Source organism: Aphelocoma coerulescens, chromosome 1A (genome assembly GCF_041296385.1).
Source record: "Aphelocoma coerulescens isolate FSJ_1873_10779 chromosome 1A, UR_Acoe_1.0, whole genome shotgun sequence".
Lineage (NCBI taxonomy): Eukaryota > Metazoa > Chordata > Aves > Passeriformes > Corvidae > Aphelocoma > Aphelocoma coerulescens.
Window position 1 is genome coordinate 25,169,563 of NC_091014.1, and position 20,640 is coordinate 25,190,202.

At 38.9% G+C, this 20,640-nt stretch overlaps 1 protein-coding gene across 6 annotated transcripts in view; it reads left to right on the plus strand.

Annotated features, from left to right (window-relative positions):
• Positions 1-20,640, plus strand: part of ANKRD26 (ankyrin repeat domain containing 26) — a 52,527-nt gene that overhangs the window by 21,476 nt on the left and 10,411 nt on the right. For 3 of the 6 annotated variants that reach the window (XM_068996774.1, XM_068996782.1, XM_068996803.1), the window contains exons 17-33: positions 1,411-1,496; positions 3,245-4,234; positions 5,072-5,280; positions 5,843-5,992; positions 6,942-6,975; positions 7,129-7,267; positions 7,713-7,926; positions 10,645-10,828; positions 11,165-11,311; positions 12,527-13,480; positions 14,253-14,405; positions 15,338-15,513; positions 15,716-15,809; positions 16,893-16,967; positions 18,126-18,260; positions 19,189-19,301; positions 19,744-19,885. In XM_068996774.1, coding sequence (XP_068852875.1) covers positions 1,411-1,496; positions 3,245-4,234; positions 5,072-5,280; positions 5,843-5,992; positions 6,942-6,975; positions 7,129-7,267; positions 7,713-7,926; positions 10,645-10,828; positions 11,165-11,311; positions 12,527-13,480; positions 14,253-14,405; positions 15,338-15,513; positions 15,716-15,809; positions 16,893-16,967; positions 18,126-18,260; positions 19,189-19,301; positions 19,744-19,885 — 3,995 coding nt within the window. The remainder of the gene's footprint in view (positions 1-1,410; positions 1,497-3,244; positions 4,235-5,071; positions 5,281-5,842; positions 5,993-6,941; positions 6,976-7,128; positions 7,268-7,712; positions 7,927-10,644; positions 10,829-11,164; positions 11,312-12,526; positions 13,481-14,252; positions 14,406-15,337; positions 15,514-15,715; positions 15,810-16,892; positions 16,968-18,125; positions 18,261-19,188; positions 19,302-19,743; positions 19,886-20,640) is intronic. The other 3 variants (XM_068996790.1, XM_068996796.1, XM_068996812.1) reach the window with 3 other exon arrangements.

Consider the following 20,640-nt stretch of genomic DNA (forward strand, 5'->3'; position numbering starts at 1 on the left):
GTCTTTAGTTTATCAGACCATCTGAAATGCATCAGAGTTATCAAGAGATCATCATAACAACCCTGTGAAATTAGTGCTGTCAACTCACTAATGACTGTTGTGTCTTGTGAAATGCCTTGTGCTGAAATACCCAACAATCAAATCTACAAAAATTGTCAGAAATTTTACCTAGCAGTGAGGTGGGAGGAAAAGGCTGTTACTTCACAGTGTGTACCTTGGGGTTAGAATTGACCTCTGGAGACCTTTAGGACTGACTGAGGAGCTCTGGACTCCCAGTTCAGATAAAAAGTTGTAACTCTGAGCTTGTATCAAATGTTAAGAACCCTTCAAGAAGTGAAGGCTTGCAAAAGTACTCACCTAAAGCAGAAAATGCCAAGAAGTGAGGTTGTGCCCTTTTGTATTTTTATGATTATATCTATCTATTTTTCTCCATCTTACTCACTTTTGTTGTAGGAACGATATTGTGTCCCTCTTTAGCAGTGAAACTTTGTGTATAGAAAGGCTATTGTGCAGAATCCATGGCATTATGGAGAAAGACAGGAGGTGCAGAGTGATTAAAGTGAAAAGCCTCCATCTCTTATTTTTAGATTGCACACTTGAGTTGCTAAGACTTGTTTCTTTCTGAATACTTGTCACTTGAAGGTGTACAATGTGCCTTCCACAAGAACAATGACAGTGAGTTGCTGCTTCTAGATTGTATCTGGGATTATCTGGAGTCCAGTTCTCTGGTGTAACAGAGATTCAGGATAGGCTACCAGACTGAGTGACTGCGTCTGAGAAGTTTGTGACCTGCCCATATTATATAGAAATTCTGAGAGATGGAAGAGTGGAATCCGGTTTTCAACAGTATGAGCGAAATGTTCAGATCATGGATTGATTCTCAACATTACATAAGTCTGTCTTTCAGTTCCCATCCATGTCTTCTGCAACAGATGAGGCAGCAGTTTGAATATCCATGTCTAGAGACAGATTTATTTAATGCATAGAGTAAAGCTGGGTCCTTAAAATATTTCAAAGCTGTGATTTTTTTCATGATTTTTTGTGCACTGCACATATGCTCATAGGAAAATTACAGTTGCTGGAGCCATGTAACTAGGTACTGTATGGCACTCAGCATTTTAAAGAGAGAGATAGAGATAATGCACCTTTAAGAAACAGGATTGGTTTATTTGTGACCATTTATAGTGATTTTCAGCAAATTTCCTTTAAATGCTTGGAAGAAAGCAATGTACACAGATGCATCTTAAATCTATTTTATGCTAATTTTTGTCCCTAAGAGCTCACAAATTAGAGGGGATGCATTATTTTGTGTTAAAGTTTTTCTCAAAAATATGATTCAAGATACACTCTAAATACAAATAAGTAGTGTTAGGTCATGCTGGCTATCAAAATACAGTTTTCTCACTGTAGGTGAGTACTCAGGATCTACTTTCCATATATCAGCAGCAGCTGAAAAAGAAGATGTTAAGGATGCCATTGAAAACTATGGACTGTGGGTATGTAACACCAAATATTTTGAATTAAGAATCTGAATCAGTAAATTGTATTATACACTGTAAAGCAAAGAATTATATATTATACCCATAAAAAGTAAAGGAAACTTACCAGTAAATGAATAATTCTGGAGAGTCCTGTAGATAAAGGTTGTATAACAGCCTGAAGTAAAACGGGATGTAGTTGTCTTATGGTGGAGAAAAATCCTTATAATTATGTTGGATACTGTTACACTAATTTGTTTCCAGCTGGTTTGCTTAAACTTTGTTCAGTGTTTTTCCTTTTGCACGGTGCTGAGAAACAGTGCAGTCAAATTCATTTTTTTCCATATGCAAAATGCACATTCAAGTAAAGAAGGAAATTTGTCTTTAATATGCTGATCTGTTTGATTAAGCATGCCTGGTCTTCCCCTTTATAAGAGAAGAAGAAACAAAAAAAAATCAAATTTTGTGACCTTCTCAATGCTTTCCCTGCCTCTGCAAAATACACACTTCTTTGACCATGTTAGTAAGCGTTTGAACATGTTTTTTTCAGAGGGCATTTTAGAGAGGAATAAGGTAGGCATCCTGTTTGTGTTGGGCCTACGACAGGAGAGGGAGAGGGCTGGATAGAGGGGTATGGAGTCTTCTCTAGTGCCTCAAGGGACAGTGGAGCAATTTACTTCTACCCCATACCCAGGTACAATGAAAGAGGAACATGGTCATTACTAACAGGCAGAGCGTGGAACTTAGGCCTGCTGGAAGGTGGTAGGGGTTGGGCAGTGAGCTTGGGGAATGGACAGGCTGGGACAGATGGTTGCTGGCTGAGGGGCTCTGTCCCTGTTCTGAAAGCAGGAGCTTTTGCAGAGAGAGAAGGGCCTGGCTAACAAGAAGAGAGAGAGGAGTTGGGTGGTCTCAGCCCATTGGGATTAGGGCTGTAGGCCTGTATGGAAGGCACTAGGAAGCATATGGGGAGGGAGCATGTTGGGAAAAGTGTGACACATGACGGAAGCCGTCAGAGCGGTTGAGGAGCAGGGCATGGGGTGAGGGACATGAGGAGACTGGGTGGGGTTGAGTGAGGCGTGGTATGGTTTTCACACAAGTTTGGGTTCCTGACTTTTGGGATGAGGGAAGGAATGGACAGGTTTCCCTAATAAATGCTGTTCTTCGGAGCTTGGAATGGAATTTAACATTTCTGTATCTTGGGTGAAGAAACAGGCCCAGGTCTCCATGTGGGGGACAGTAAAAAGCTTGTCATGTTCATTAACAGTGTATTAGTTTAGCTGGCAAGGGATTGTAAAATGCCAGACAGTAGAAAATAATGGAGGAAGGAGGGTGAGAAAACATTGGCAGTTCCAAAGAAAAATGGTATTAAAGCAATAAAACATGAAACAACAAATTAGTTTCTAACAAAGGCCACCAGTTAGAAAAAGCAGGCAGGCTTAAAGGTAAAAGCAACCCTAATGTCTAGACAACTCCAATCCTAGAAAAACTGTTTGTCTGTAGTAAGTCCTAGTAGCTAGTAAGTCTTTCACTTTTAAGAAAAAGGTGAGTCAGTGAACCTTTAATTTACTATCCCTTGATTTGTATTATAAAAATTGCTTTCAAAATACCTTGATGCTTATTTCTCTTATGTGTATATATATATGTTTATTTTATATGTTTCTGTTATTTCTGTTATACAATAGGATGAGTTTGCAACAGAAATTACCTAGATTAACTGTGACTTCCTTTCTCTTGGTGACCTCCTTGTCTGTACCTGTTTACTTAAGGATAAATATATTTTAGAAACTACCAACTTGATAGAAAAAACAGCACATGAAAATCAGACTGACAAAGCAGAAGTTTCACGTCAGGAAGCCCTAACAGAAAATGAGGAATCGCAGAGTGCTGACAAGGAGTTAAATCTAAAACCTTGGGAAGAAAGATATGAAAGAATGTGGGTTGAAAATGAGAAAAGGGAATTGAAAACAAATTTTAAAAACATTACAGCAGAGCTGAAGCAGTTGTTTGGTGAAAATGAAGCTGGGAAAACTACTTCCCTTGTGGACGAAATACCAGAAGATGGCTTTGGTGAAGAATCGAAGAGTTCTCATATTATTTCATCTCCTGTGACAGAATCAAGTAATAAATTAAAAAGGGAAGGTGAATTTGGAGATATTAAACTTACTCTAGGTGGAAAAGTACCCAAAATGGAAATTGTATTTCCAAGTCATGGTGTTCTTCCTGATCAAAATAGCTTAAAGACAAATGTAGACGAAACCTGGAATACAGATGAAGAAGCTGGCATTAACAATATAGATAACAGAAAGGTTTCTCTGGCAAAAGGAGAGAAAAAGAAAATGCCTACTATGGAAACAGAAGAGAATGCTAATGGAAGTAGTAAAAATGAAGAGGAAGGTCCTGCTTACTCCCTGAGACATAGCTTAAAATCAAGTATTTTAGGCGACATTCCTAATATTCTTCCTAAAATAAGACCTGTTTGTACAAGTGATGAAAATGCACATTCTGTAACAGAAATGCAACTTAAAAGCTACTCTGAATTTAATGATGATGTTCCCAGGGACTGCCTTACCACCAGTAATACAGGAGAAACAGAAATTGAAAGTCTTCTCGCTAATGCTCAGGAATCGCGTGGCATGCTGGAAACGAGTCTTGATGAAGAGCTAAAACGAGATATGGAGAGATTTAAGAGTAAGGTAGGAATACTGCAAACAGTATTCCTGGCTTTGGAGAAAGAGAAGGTACAGCTGCAAAAAGAGGTAGTTCACCTCCTACTCCTTATTGTTTAGTCTTTCTCCATATCAATGGTCCTGTTCACTTCAGCTATTCATCATTAAATGAAGATGCTTTGTGCAAATTGGTTATTGTTTTAATGAAAATACAATACTTATCAATAAAGAGAGCAGCGGAGAGTTGCCTTTCCCCCCTTTTTCAGAAAACACAGAATGCACTATTGTTCCTGTTTAACAGCATGTGGCACTCAGTTCCAGTGTAAGGAGTTATCACTTCATTGACATAAAAAGAAGTGCACACAATTAAATCAGTTCCAATTCTGAAACAAAGAATGAAAATAGCTTCTGAACAGGGTCTTGACTGAAATTTTCATTTGCTGTGATTTCTGCATGATGTGTCTTCATTGCCCTTCACTAAAATTCCTGTTTGCTGTGAGTGGAACTTCTACTTGTGGGTTTGGAATCTTCTTCCCTGCCACCCTACCTACCCTCCAGGGAGGAAGCAGTAGCCAAGCACACTTGCACCTGATTTTCTATTTCTGTTTTTACAACTAACGTTGTACAGTCCTTCTAACTCTTTAATCCATCAGTAATGCTTTTACATTTTTGTTGTTCCTGTTTTAAGATACACTGTTGTTTTCTTTCTAAGGACTATGTTTCTGTTACATCATAGAATCATGACTGAATTTGTAGTACTTTCAATGACAATACACTGTAATGCAGTTTTTGTGAAAATACTTGTCTATATTTAGTTTTTCGTTTTACACTTCTTCAGGGGTAAACTCTGAATTATTCGATCTTGGATATTGTGTTTCTCTTTTATGAAAATACTGACTAATACGTGAAACTTACCCTTTTTTCTAGGTTGAGAAGGAAAAAAACAAAGAAAGATGTTTCAATACGCAGACAGTGGCAAAAGAGGAAATTGTTGATAAATTAAATACACCACTGGGTAACATTACTAATCAGCAAATGAAAGAAAAGCTTACGCTAAGGAAGGATGAATGTTTGAAAATGGAGGATGAAAACACTACAGAAGAAAGAGTCAACAAGAATTTTTCACGTGAGGAGAGGTCAGAAATTATTAAAATGCCAATGAAAGTCTAAACTAAAGACATCTTAAATTCTTATTTGTAGCATTCCTTAAGTATCTTTTAGGTTTTCTAGTATTGTACTAGTTGAAGCCATTTCTTTAATGCTGAAAGCCATACTGACAGTCCACTGCTTCACAAACATTTAAGAAAACCACATTTTTTTAGGCAGAGGGAAAAGATACTACCAAATGAATCTCAAAAGTTTGAAGGAGGCATTGATATTTTTATGTAATCGTAAGCAGGAATGTTTTTCTCTCTGTCATTCAAAGGAATCTTTGCTCTTAATACTTCCTCTGATCTGGATATAAGATACTGCCTGAATCTAGTTCAGGTTCCATTTTTCCCCCCTCATTCCTTAGGGCAAGGTTTTTTAAATACTTTTAAATACTCAACAATTCTCAAGAGTTAAGTCTGTGTTTTAACAGAGATATTTTTCATTTCAGTTATTTCTGGACATCATCCTAAGTATGTCTGTTTCAAAGAAGTGTTTTCTGTAAAGTTACTCAATCGGTGATTTTTTTTTCCTTTCTATTTAATGTAGTGAATTTGCCCTGAATCCCGAAGTTGCAAGGAAAAATAAAGGACAGACTTCAAAGCAGAAGGCTAATCAGCAGATGTGCTCTTCCAGGGGGAATATTTTTCGAGTACTGGATAGTAGCACTTTCAGTGAAACATCTCAAGGGGAAGGAAGGTACTGAATATAAGGAATGTTACAAGTAAAACTTACTTAATGATAAAAATTGACCTAAAGCTAAATTCTTTGTAAACCTGATGTGTACAGTGGTTTTTGTTCCTTCATGTGACAATATGACCTGATGCCTTCTGTGTTTCAAAACACATCATTTTTGCTTAATGTGCTTTGAACATCTTAGCCAAGTTCACGATTCAGACAATATGCACAAATGCCAAAAAATTAGCCAAAGGTCAGTGTATATGTAAACATATATTTTGTATATTGAAAAGGGCAGAGGAGAGACTTACAGAAGAACAAAGTTGCTATTTCATCGCATGCATCTTAGGGTTTGGGTTTTTTTCTTTTTATTATTTCTTCTTCAGCTGTATGTCCTCCTGACTTCTTGCCTACCTCAAACTTAACTGTAGGGGGAAAAATGAGAAACAGAAATTGTTGACAGGGTACAAGCACTGTTCAGCAATAGCTAAAACACCGGTGTGTTGTCAGCACTGTTTTGGTGAGAAATCTAACACACACCGTTGTGTGGGCTGCTCTGAAGAAAATGAACTCCATCCCAGTCAGCCTTAACTACACTAGAGAATCCAAAATTACGGTTCTTTGACTTGTGAGGGAAAGAGTCTCAATACTGAACAGAGCTAAACCTCTAGTATTAAACAAGGAATGCACATAACTATGTATCTGTGTATCTCCATGTCTGTAGCTGTATGATTCCTATTACTTTGAATGAACAGTTAATTCAACTTTTTGCTTACTATCTTGTGGGAAAAAAAATCTTCCAATAATGATGATAGACAGTTTTTTTCAAGTATTCATCTACATCTAAAATATTTCTTGTATTAAATTTTACTTTAATTCCCTACTGAAATTAGGTTTCCAGAACAACTTTAGATATTGTTCTTAATGCAAGATAAACATTCCAGAACTGAAATACATTTCTGTTTTCCAGACCTGCAGCAAAAACAGCGAGTGAAAAAAACAAGGTACTATAAAATTAGTTTCTTGATAAATAGTTTTATCAGCTTTTAATTGCTTGGATGGGATCAATCAGATATGGAATGTGAATGAGAGAATGAGTCATTCATGCATCTGTAATATTACATAGTAGTATACAGAAAATACTATATTGTTTGTAGGTTGGCGTACAAATGGATGGAACTGATGACCTTGATTTGACTCACTCATCTGACACGACTTCAGAGGATGTCGAATTACCAACATCCACCTACAAAGAGGCTATGTTGCTCTTAGAACAGCTTCCTGTGGATCATACAGGTATGTTCTAAAGTCACTTTTTCCTCAGATGTTACAAGTTGCTCTTTTAAAACGTGGTTTCTTTGTATGCACTCCTAGGTATCTTAGTTTATTTATACCTAAGGTTCCACCTCCCCACCGCCCCGTTTGTCACTGACCTGGGTGTATACAGAGCTGGTTTTTGTATCTGTTTCCTTTTCCTTTGCCTGAGTGGTGGTTTTGTCTTCTCCTAAATACATTTTTCTGAGGTGCCACCAGCATGACTGAAATGCTCAGCTGTGCCCTGCAGTGGGTCCATTGTCTCTGTCTGGCATGGGGCAACCCCTGGCCTCTTCTCACACAGAACTCCCACTGCCTTCAGTCTTCCCACTACCAAAACTTTTATCACCTACAACAAATCAAATAATTTACACATTAGAAAGTATTTATGCATGTGTGCAGCTTTGTCTTTTCTATCTCAAAATAGGTTCTGCTATTTTACTGAAAATTCAAAGCATACTTCTTAAATATGAACAAATAATAGAGCATGAAAAAAATCGGTATGCAGCAGTCTGCAGAGAAGTAAGAAAATTGGAAAGTGAAAAGGAGGAATCAAAATTAAGAGCGGAAGAGACTCAAGATTTGAAATCCATATTGGCTCATCAAGAAGTGGAATGGAAAAGTGATATCCAAAGTCTTAAGTATGTAATCTTGTGTTCTGATAGTGTGTTACCTTGTCAGTGTTAATGTTCCAGAAGGTGCTGGTGATACATGTGGTGGAGAAGCTTCTAGTCTTTTGATTTTGTGTATTTTGAGTCCCATGGGCAAGTCATGCTATAAAGAAAGCATGTAATGTCAGGTGAAAAAAAACCATCTGGATATTAGCACCATCTAAAATTGTCTGGATGTTGTTTTCACTTTTTTTTAATAGCAAGAGAAGAGAATAAGAGAGTTTGTATGGGAAAATGAGACTTACAAGAGAGATGATTTATGAGATGTGTATGGTTTTGTCTTTGCAATTTCTGTTGGTGTATAATATTAGAAATTCAGGTAACTCCACAGAGTGCAACTCAGAAGTGTTTAGAGAAGCAGCAAGTGCTTATTTGCTTTCATGTTTGCTTATTTGAAAAGTCAAATTCAGGGTTGCCTCTTTTTCCTTAATCCTGAGCTAGGCTTGGATGATGTGAGGTTTTTAACCTCTGTTTATGTCACTTCAGGAGTAGCTAGTACACGCCATAGGGAATTCAGCAAGAACAAATGCAAAGCCTTACTCTTGGGAAGGAAGATCTTGTTGTGAAGATATCCTGGGGATGGCCTGGCCAGGGAGCTTGCTGAGAAGACCTTGGTGGTCTTGCCAGAGAGCAAGATGAATGTGAACCAGTGTGAGCTGGCAGCTGAGAAGGCCAATGGCAGCAGATCAGGAGATGGAAGGGAGTGATTATCTGCCCCTACTCAGCACTTACTGAACCACATCTAGAGCACTGTGTCCAGTTTCTGGGCTAGTACAAGAGGGATCTTAATTGATATGTGTGAGTTCAGCAAAGGGCTAGCAAGCTGGTCAGGGAGCAGGAACACCAGCCCTGTGAGGAGAGGCTGAGGGAAGTGAGCTTTGAGTTGTGCCTCCTGGTCCGTGGAAGAGGATTTGTGAGGAAGACAAGGCTATTCCCAGCTTGGCCTGAATTGGACTTAGCAGTTTGTCATGGTTTAAGCCCAGCTGGCAATTGCACCCCGCGCAGCTGCTCACTCACTTCCCCACCAGTGGGATGGCAAGAAGAGAATCAGAATGGTAAAACTGAGAAAGCTCGTGGGCTGAAATAAAGACACTGTAATAGGGAAATCAAAGGCCACGCACAGAAGTGAAACAAAACAAGGAATCCATTCACCCCTGCCCATTGGCAGGCAGGTGTTCATCAATCCGCAGGAGAGCAGGAGTCCATCACATGTAACAGTTACATGGGAAGACAAATGCCATCACTCTGAACGTCCCCCCCATCCTCCTTCTTCCTGCCACTATATATACTGAGCATGATGTCATATGGTCTGGAAAATCCCTTGTGTCAGTTGGGTCACCTGTCCTAGCTGTCTCCCCTCCCAGCTTCTTGTGCACCCACAGCCCCTGGCAGGGTGGTAGGAGAAGCAGAAAATGCCTTGTTGCTGTGCAAATGTTGCTCAGCAATAACAAAACCATCTATATTATCAATTGTTTTCAGCACAAATTCAAAACACAGCCCCATGTGAAGAAAATCAGCTTTACCTCAGCCACCATTTTCAAAATTCTCAAGTATCTATCAATTGTGAATAATTAATATTTTCATTTTTAATAAATTATGAAAGCAATGTTAGCCTTACACTTACAGAAGCTATTTTTTGGTGAAATTACCCTAAAAATTATTTGTAAAGCTTTCTTCCTTGCAATATAAACCATTGAAATACAAATGTTACTGTCAATCTTTCAAACGATTTATTAGTGGTTGCTGATACTTGTTTTTGCAGAATTTCTAAAGCAGATTTTCACTTGCCAGCACTGTCCTTATGTTAATACTTTTATGTAAATATTTTTTTTTTCTTGTTGACTGTCGCAAGGATATTAGGAAAAAATACTCAAAATAATCGTGAAACACAAAAGTGCTTTTTTTGTTTGGGTACTGTGGGCACGCCATGGACCACTTCTTACTGTGTTGGTGGTTATTGCTACTTGTGTCAGTTAGTAAAGAAGTTGATACTCGCTAAGGGTTTCTCTATAGATAATCTTCAAAATCAGATTGCTGTTGTTTCTTCCAGATGTAGATCCTTAGAGGTTTAAAACTATTTTTAATCACATTAAACTTAAACCCTCTGCATTTCTAAATATATTTTTGAAAATTGACTTCATTCTTGAGTAAATAGAAACTGTGTGCTTTTCCTGTGGTCAGCAGTTGTTTAAGACTTACAAAAGGCTTGTTAAAAAATTGGTGGGTCTGTCAGAGAGGTAAGTGATGTGCTGCTTCATCAGCATTACTTGCAGTCACTGAACCCATAATATGCAGGCAATGCTCATCATATTAAGGAAATGTAAATTAATCATAGTCAAAAGTTTATGTTGCTTTGATTGATGAGCAACAAACTCCTCTTGATCGAAGTGTCTGTAATATGAAGATGACTTCTTTAAAAGTAACAGAAATGTGCATGCCTCAGTATGTTTACCTAGATAAACTTGAAAGTGATTAAGCACTCAATGGTTTATTTCCATATATTGTAAAACTGATACCATGGGTAAAGAAGTTAGAATTCTTTAAAAAGTTAAAAGTTAGAGTAAAAATATAAAATCTGAAAATATTTAACATTTTTATGGTTTGAGTTGTCTCTGCAAGTTCATGGTGTGGAATATCTAATTTTTTGTATCAGTGCTTTAGTTTCTCAACTGTTCTGCTAAATCCCAGATTTACTTTGAAACAAGAAGAAGAAAAGAGGCTCAGAGTAGAAACACTATATGAGAAAACAAGAGAAAAACTCAGAAGGAAAGAAGAGCAATATTGTAAAGAGATGGAGGAGAAACAGCAACTTGAATTACAATCAAGGAATTTAGAAATGGAGTTAGTAACACTGAGAAAGCTCTTCAAACAGGTATGTTAGATAATGGCTTAAACACTTGAAAGATACTTTGTTAATGGAAGAGGCATTGGGTAACTATTGCCAGATTTTGAAAACAGTTGGTTTCCAAGTAGTCTGTTCCCTTTTCTTTTCGTTTGTATTTCAAAGCCTGGCTTTGAGTTATTTTTCTAAATTATTACAAAGCATTCTATATCTCTTCTTAATTTTTCAGAAGAAAATTAAAATTTATAGATGGATTATCATAACTGTGGAAAGCAAAAATACTTAGAAGAATAAAAGGGAGAGTGGGAAGATGTTGCTAGCTTTGATTTTTCTGAAGGTGCAAGTAGTTTAATTGTATTACTGTAGGTTGAAGACGAGCGTGATGAAACACAGAGACAGCTCTCTCAGGAAAAGAGTGCCAGAGCCCTGCAAGAAGGCATTTTGAACAACCACCTTTGGAGACAAAAAGAACTAGAAGAAGAGACAAGAAGAACTATAGGAAAAAGTTCAGATGTAAGCGGATTTTTTTCTAATTAATTAAATTTCACCATGTTTGTTCTAAAGTCATAATAAAACTTAAATATTTTTTTCTGCTTCTTGATGGATTATTTACAGTTTACCAGTGTAATTTTACTGTGCAAATACCTCTTCTGTTTTCCTTTATGTCTTTAAAAAGGTCTTTAAAAGTTCTGGAAAGCAGTATCAGTACTGTATGTACTTGAACTGCATGTACAGGTGGAAAACTAAAAGAAAACACTGTTTACGCCGTTTTTTAAACTGTCTTGTTTTTATTTCCTCAGCATTTTATCTTCACTTTCTGAGGTTTCTAGCAGTGAAACACCTAGCTACCTACATCCAGACTGACCAGGAAGGAAGTTGTTTGACACTCACTCTGCTCCCATTCCTTGGGAGTTTTTAAATTATTTATTCCCTTATCAAACTTAGTTACTTGAAATACAAAGTTCTTTTTCACCTCGACATATTAAAATCTTATGAAGGAAGATCAACAATGAATTAAACTCTCGATACTAGTTAGAATAAACAATCGTGAGCACTGCATTTAAAAAAAAAGTCTTGAAAAGTTTACTGAATTTACTAAGAATGTGAAATTCTTGGAAAAACTATTTGTTCTTGGCTGTGCTGCCCAAGAAATATAGGGGGAATATGTTACATGGAAAAAAATTTGTATAATAAACACGCACTGTACAAGACTCTTGCATTCCAGGGGTGATTCAGCTGTATAGCTAACTTTCAGTAATACTAAAAAAAAGTGTCAAGAAGACATTTAAAAAGGAAAATACACTTTTTAGCCTGGTAAACAGAGATTTTACCTGTGGTAAGCATAGATTTTACCAGATCAGTAACACAGCTAAATTAACCTGAAAGGGAATATTTTAAAGGCATGCACACACAAGCAAGCACTGTCATTTTAAAACCTTTATACCTGAAATATTTAAAATAATTTTATTATTTTGTTGCTGGTTTATGGCAAAAAAAAGACATTGTATATTTGGCCTGTTTATTTATGGATACATTACACTTTCATTCTATGCATATGTTGGACACATGCACTGGTTCATAGATCAGCTTGTGTCTTATCTGAAACATCACTTCCATTTTTGAAGTCATGTTGCAGTGTTAGAAACGTTAAAATGCAGTTTAACACTGAAGTGGTTTTGTAGATTTATTTCCCACCTGGATAATTATTCATGTTCTCTTGTCATTCAGGAATCCGACACTGAGAGAGAAAAGGATCTGTTGTACAAAAATCAGTTACTGCAAGATGAGATTGCCATGCTAAGACTAGAACTTGATCAAATAAGACTTAGGCACCAGGAGGAAGAAGGAAAATTTTTAGAGGAAAATGAGACCTTGAAAGAAAAAAACGAAGATCTCAAAAAGGAACTTAAACTGAATGAGGAAGCTTTAACACAAACAGTTTTTCAGTACAATGGACAGCTGAACTTACTAAAGACAGAATCCGCAATGCTAACTTCCAAACTTGAGCAGACAAAAGAAAGCAAAGACAGACTAGAGACAGAAATTGAATCATTTCGTTCCCGCTTGAACACTGCTGTTCAAGAACTTGAACGTCACCAGTCAGCAAAAAGTGATGTTGAACGAACATTTCAGAGAGAACGTGACGAATGGCTTCGTTTGCAAGACAAGCTCCACCATGACCTCTCAGATGTGCGAGAAGCCAGCAAGAGCTTGTCTCAGCAGCTGAGTAAAGCTGAAAGCAAAGCTAATAGTCTAGAAAATGAGCTTCACCAGTTAAGACAAACGCTCAGAGAAAAAACATTGCTTTTAGAAATGACACAAAAAGAATTAAGTCAAACTCAGTGTCAGGCAAAGGAATACGATCATGCTCGACAACTGGAGAAAGACCAAGTAAACAAACTTGTAATAAAGCAGGAATCCATGCAGGAACGATTGGCCCAGCTCCAGAGCGAAAACCTTTTGCTCCGTCAGCAGCTGGAAGATCTGCAGAACAAGGGGATCATCAAAGAAAAAGTAGTGAATGATGTGCAAGATCGGTTTAATGATATTTTCAACAAACTCAGGGCTGATACTGAAAAGCAAGTTTACCTAGTAGAAGAGAGAAACAAGGAATTAAATTCCAAGTGTATTGATTTAAGAGAACAAGTCTTCAAGTATGAGACTGACAAAATCGAGAGAGAGGTAAATTACAGACTTAGAGCAATTTAAAGTTTTCCAGTTCTTGAAATTATTTTGTGTTTCTAAAGTGTACCAGGTACAAGCTATATGCAAGGGACTAGATAATGATGTTTTGTTCTGGTTTGTTGTGTTTCTCTTGAAATTGGGTCAGATTTTGATACATGGGATGTTACTGTTCAGATCTGAGTAGAGAGCAGAAAAAGGTATCCACGTCTGCTTTGATCAAGAAAGGTGATTCTTCTCTAGAACTTTTTTCATCTCTTTTCCTTAGTCCATTTTTTGCCCTGTAGAATTGGTTTAGGTATTTGATGATTTTTTTAAAGTATTGCACTGATGACACAAGTAAGAGTGATATAAAAGGAAGACTTGATCCAATATGGGACAGTTGAGAAATGAAGATGGAGATGAGTGAATTGTGTGAGATGGACTTAAAATAAGTTCCTACAGAGGAAAAACATTGCTTCTTTGTAAGTTCCTATCAAAATTGAAGAGTATTATAGTGTCTAGGTGTTAATTTATGTATATTCTGGGGGCTCTAAGGGGTCTGCCTGGAGAATGCATCATTATTTGTGTTCCTAGGAGTACGTAGGGTATTCTGCAATGATAGAGTATTTTGGCCAATTTCAGATAGAGCAATGACTTTAAAATGGCCTTACTCATTTTGTTTAATCTCCCTTAAAAAGACAGGTCTAATTGTATAATCAAATAAAGTCAAAGTAAAGGCATTTTTCATGTTCTTACAACTATATTCATGCTCATTTAATTGTTTCGTTAGGGCATGATCAGACAGCTGCAGCAGGAGCTTGCTGATGCTCTTAAAAAGCAATCTATGTCAGAAGCTTCACTCGAAGTTACTACGCGCTACCGCAGTGACCTGGAGGAAGATAAGCTGCGCTTGCAAAAGGAATTGGAAAAGGCTAAAACCAAGGTACATCATGTAATTACATGAATAGTCTTAGGGTGGCTAATAAAAGTAGGACTGGATGTTGTCCTAAAACGCCAGGAAAAAGTCAACAGGATAGATTTAATGATATGTGAATCAATTGCATTGTTTTATAAACTTGGTGTCCGTGTCTTTGACATGTAGACATTATGCCCATACTTGGACAATTTTTTTTATTTCTGAAGGTGCTTTACACAATAAATTGGTGTGTCTATAGCTTGTTGCCTTTGGTTTAGCCAAGCAGATTGTCTGATTTCTGAAGAACAGTAGAAGTACTGGACTGCTGTGTTTTGGACATTTTTATGCTGTCCTGCTTTCCCCCTGCCCCCACTTCCCCTACCCTGTCCTGCCACCAGGTAACATGTCAAATTCTGGATGCTTTTGTAACTTATTCTGCATTTTCCCCGCTTCTTTGGCCCTGCTATAATTTGCCACCCTTAAATGGTTTTCCTACAAGGGAAGTATAAGCTATTTCTGAGTTAGGGACCACCTTTCACAGTGTTTTTCCAAGAACTGAGGTATAGAGGCCTTGGAGTTCTAAAAGAAAAATAATTTAAAATCTGATCCTTATGAGAGACTTGTGAAGTCACTAGAGACAGATGAACTTCTTAATTCATGTTTTCATGGAGGAGCAAACAAGTGAATAAAAGAGCTTCCTAAGTCACCAAAAGGGTCAGAGGGGCAGTGTCAGTGCTTAGAACTGTGCTCTAGGAAGTCCATGGAGGGATGGGAGAGGCCACTGTAGAGGATGAGGGTAGAAGCAAAGCTGTGAAGGTACTTGAGATGATTACAGTTCTTGGGCAGAGATTCCAGTATCTATGGGCAGATACCTGCAGCACGTGAATCCTCCGGCAGCAGCTGACTCCTCTGTACAAAAGCTCACCTGACAACTGTGGATTCTTCCTGTGATTTTACAGTTGCAGGAGACGGAACAAAAGTTTCTTCAGTCAGAGCGTTGTGTTTGTGACTTGAGGACTGCCTTGGATAACAAGGAAAGAGAAGCAACAGCTTCTGCCCAGAAACTGCAGGACCAGCTGTTGGCATCTTCTGAGACTAACACTACTATAAAACAACTGGAAGAACATGTGCAACAGTAAGAGAACAACACAGTGGGGTGAAGTGTCTGTTGCTTGCAGGGATTGGGTGGAAAACACTGGATAGATACATAGCCTTGTTGCATCAGAGCAAATTATTATGATTTTGAAGGATGCTCTTGATTTTGAATATTTTGCACTGTTCTTTTGGAATTGGTGCTCTGGCAGATTTTTATAGTAAGACCTGTATTTCTTTTTAAGCCTTGAAATTGAAAACACCAGATTGGAAGCCACTGTCCAGCAACAAAGCAACAGGATTGAAGCCCTGCAGAGAGACCTGCAAGCCTCTGCCTCAGTAAGCTGCTCATAAATTTCTTCTTTTGGAGACTCCTGAGCCTAGTTACCTGTTTCTATGGGAAAATTTTAAGATGAGGTTTTCCTGGAGAGCCTAGGGGAGCTCATTCTTGCATATTTCTGAATAGATGCTGCTCAAAAAGCAGCCTGCTCTACTTCCTAGCCATCTGGTTTTGAAAGTTTTCCTGTGCTATAGCAAGTCAAACACTCTAAAAGGTAAGGATTTGAAAGCAATACTGTGGTGTAACTATTGTCTGCTTTAGACCCTTCATAACATCAGATGCTTCTTTGGGGACTGCAATGTCTTTCATTTAAGGTGGTCATCAAGTTAACTTGTGGAAATTCCACAGGGTATATTGATGACAAGCCCTTTGTGCCAGACACCTGGCTGACATCATCAGACTGAAACAAAAATTACACGTCCCAGAGCTTTTGCTGTGCAGAATTGCTTTTCCTTTGGCTACTTGCTGTGTGTTTGTTCTCATGAAACAGTGAAGGGGACTGCCTGTGGTATCTGCAAAACTCAGTGTGAGCCTTGGAATTTACCACTGCTTCTACACAGCAGTTAATTTTAGCTCTGTGACCTGAATTCAGAGATTTTGTTGTTGTTGCTGTATTTGTGTTGTAGCCAGTGATTTAGGGTTCTTGTTACGACTGTAGTTCTCAGTTATAGCTGAAGGTATTTTGAAAATCACTACATGTGATAGTTGAACTTTGTGATGTACTGATATTGTCAAGAGAAGTGGGAAGGCAGTCACAAATCCTTCCGCTTTGATTAATAGGGCATGATTTTCAAGGGTACTGGGGATGAGAAAAGCTACTCCTGCCTGTTTTCACTGAAGATTCTTTGTATCCCTAATGGTCTTTTCTCTCTCTCTCTGCGCCATGTGGCAGAGGTGATGATTGCTAACAATTTTACAGTGACATCAAACTAAGGCCATTTTGATCATTGTTGGTTGGGTGTAAATAGTGTAGGAATAAAGTGGTGAAGAGGTTCTATGCAATACTTATTTTTGTCAGTGAGGTGTAACTTCAATCTAGAAAGTCATGGTGTGCCTTCTTGCTTTTTGTAATGCTTCTATAGGTTCATAACCGCCTGGAAGACTTGATAACGAGCTTACAGACAGCACAGGCAGCTGCAGAGGACCACCACAAACAGGTACATGACAAGCTTCTGTGAATGACTGCTTTAGTCTTTGAATTTTTTGTGTGTAGGTAATTGATGAAAAGATCATGTGGGCTGTGTAAGCACACAGCTCTTAAATACCCATCTGGTTTTAGGGCAAGGCACCTTCAAGGGAAAAGGCTGTAAATTTCCTAATTTCTGTGCTGCTGCTGTGGTTTGTATCTGTGTTGTGGTGTGCAAGATACTTGTGTCCATCAGTGTGATTCATCTGATGAATTCTCTTCCTCATCCCACCTGCAGGGAGTGAGCAAGTGGTTGTGTAATGCTTAGCTGCCTACCAGGGTTAAACCATAGCAGATGGCTGATAGAGTGGATGTTGTGGACATCTGGAGATCTGTGGTTGAAAGCTGAGAGAGGAGACCAGACTTGAGAGATCTGTATTATCTTTGCAGTTTTGTCAGAGCTTGTCTTGAGGCCATGTCAATTTTTGTCATAAGACCCAGTGTTTTACCTCCTCTGTAAGGACACTTGAGAAAGTCATGCACCCTAAGGATTCTTTTTATCTAAGACTTTGTGCTAAGTGTTTTGTGACTTTTTGTAGCCAGTAGACATCTCTTTTTACCTTCTTTGCTTTTGTAATTTTCTTTTTTTTTTTTCCTTAAAAGATGACACTAAAAGCATCTAGTCAACTTTCAGTCTTTATACTTGAACTGAATCAGCAAGTTCTATTCAACTCAAATGCATCCTTTAGGCAAGTCTTTGTCCCTTTAGGTAGAACCATCAATACCATTGTCAATTTCAAAACATTTCCTTGCTCTCAAGAGATGTGCAGCTGTTACAGAAGTCATGAGGGCAGGGTATTTTCTGTGGTGGGCACTAGAAATTGTTACATTATAAAGTATGTCATGAATTCTGGAGAACCTTTGGAAGAAAGCTGCAGGGTAATTTTGTGCGTATGTTTGTTATTCCCCAAAGCTGCAACCTCATCTCGTCACCCCGTAGCATTCATTGCTTTTACATCTTCAATTTCTCTTCTTAGTTATGTTTCCCAAGCTGTGTTTTACATTACACATTAACATTACCACAGACCTTTGCTGGGGAGAGGAGTTTCCATTTAAGTTACAGTCTTCTATTGCAGCGTTTTCTTTACGGTCACCTTAGTTTCTTCTTCTGACACTGTTGCTTTTACAGGTGCAAAAGCAGAATGTGCTGGCTCTGACATCAAAGGACTTTCAGAGCATGTGGGAAGAGCAATTTAAGTCAAGATCCAACCTTGAGGAGCGTGTTGCTCAACTTGACAGGGAAAAGGCAGACCTCTTTGAGCAGGTAAATCCAGAAAATTCTCCAGAGACCTAAGGCAGTACCTGGGAGAACCATGTTAACCTTTTGGTCAAGTTCTTACGTAAAGAGCATTTTCTTATTACCCCTGCCATTCAGGCTCTGGATATATTGTGATTTGTGGATCATCCAGGAAGCAAATGAAAGCTGTCTGGATATCTTGCGTAATTCTGGAGTGATTCTGTTTGAAAGAGTTCCCAGTATGGTTTGTATCAGTTAAGCACACCAAGCAGGTCTACAGTTCCCCAGTTCTTTGTTGGATTCCTTCTGGCCATCTTCTGACCCCTTGTTTTCTGGGCAGGGTTGATGTATTTCATTTTTCCAGTGCAGTGCATGGAGGAGCAGCAGCATGTTTTCAGGATAGTGGATGCTTAAAAGCCTTGCAGAAAAACATAGTGAAGGAATTCTGGGGAAATGAACTAGTACTTGGGAAACAAGAAATAACTGACAGTTTCAGAGGGGCAGTCTTTCCCTCCTCTTCCATAGAGGAGTAAAGGAAGTGCAAAGCAGCTACCGCATAGGTAAATAGCCACAAAGAAGAGGTGGAGGTAATGGCAGAAGGGAGTAAGATGTTGAAAAATTCCCAAAGATCAAGTTCCTCTGCCTGCTGGTCAATAAAGATCCTATAAAAGCTGTAGATTGATCTGTATTCTCCCATGATAAGCATACCTACATAATCCTTGCTATGAGTTGAGAACTCCTGAAAGTAGTCCAGCATCTTTTCCACCTTCGTTTCAGTGGAGACGTCTGGTTTTGTTCTTCAGTATTGGCCTGTTTGCTGTGAAATTTAAAGTGGAACTGGCTAACAGATGAAGATGGACTGCAGCTTCTCTGTGGAGAATGCTAGAGACATATATTGCACCCAGCAATCGTTCTTACGTTTTATGTGTGTCATGTGTCTTTTCTGTTTTGAAAGTGTGAGAGTGAAAGAAAGAAAGTGAAGAAACTGGTAGAGTTGAAGCGCCCAGTTGAACTCCGTCTGGACCAAGAAATGAGAAGAAACTTAGAACTGCAGAAAGACTTCAAGAGGTACGGCTTTTTGATATGGTGAAGAGATATCCCTGAATAGAAGTCCAGTTTTATTGAACTTCAGGAATAGGTATATGTACTCTGTGAACAAGTAGAAGTCTCACGTTAGTCCCCTCTCACGTTAGTCTGTGCATGAGGCTATACTTACTTACAGCTGCAAAAGGAATGCCAATCCAGGTTGCCCTGCAGTTCTTCAGGGCTGGGGAAGGAGGTCTTCTGTTCATCTTTTCAGCTGAAATTTGGATGCTCCAGGTGATTGGTGGCACAGGAAAAGCAGGTTTTTTCTCAGCAATTCCTGGTACTATCAAGTTTGTTTGTAGTGGCTAACCCATGACAATGTTAAAGATGAAGAAAGCTATGTGTGCACTCCTTACTTGAGAGCATATGGAAAAGGTTGCTTATTCCTGTGTTTCATTGTTTTATGCACTGATTTGCTGTTTAGGTTGAGGAGACTTCTCAGTAGAGCTACGAAGAAAATAAGGATGTATGAGGAGAGAGAAGTGGAGTCACAGCTTAATTTGAAGGGAGAAATGAAGAGCAGATATTCTGAAATGGTCAGTGAAGTTGATAGATTGAGAACAAAGGTGAGCTCTGCTTAATTTGGGGTTTGTTTGGTTGTGGTGTTATTTCTTTTCAAACCTGTGTGAAGCTTTTCTTGTATTTCTTGTCATGTTGATGCCTTTTTTCCTTGGCTGTATTTTGGATTTGACTGACCTTTCTCAATGATTTTCTACTGTTAGAGAAGTAGGTGACTATAACTTAATACTGATGTAGTTGTCATTATGGGTAAAGATGCAATCCTGAAGTGCAAAGCAGCATCTGCAGTGGCACAGGAAGGGCAGACTGTCCTGCAGAGGAAGGGCAAGCCAAGAGTGGCAGCAAGGCTGGCAGGGTCCGTGACCTCACGGGCCAGGGAGCCATCCCGCAGGCGCTCACCAAGGAGAGCAGAACAGGTCCGGTGACAGCAGGCAGGGTCAGCCAAGAGTGCAGATCCCCAGGCCGGGCCTTAGGGAAGGGCAGTTCTGCCGTCCTACCAGGACATCACACCCATGGGTGAGGGTCAGGGCTGAGAGCAGCAGGCCTCAGCTCAGGCCTGGCTGCAGTGTGAGGCTGTGGCAGCGTCACCTAGGTCTGACAGACAGATTCCTTCTCTGGAAGAGAGGAGAGGAACGCTGCTGTTGCTCGCACAGCAAGAAGAACCCTTGAGCCCTGTCTCAGGCACGAGTTCAGCCAGAGGCAGTTGAGACTTTCTTTTTCTGAAGAGCGTTGTTGCTGTGCAGGGTACAATGAGGAGAGGTGACGTAGGAGAAGTGCTGTAACTTACTCTTCACAGGTGGCT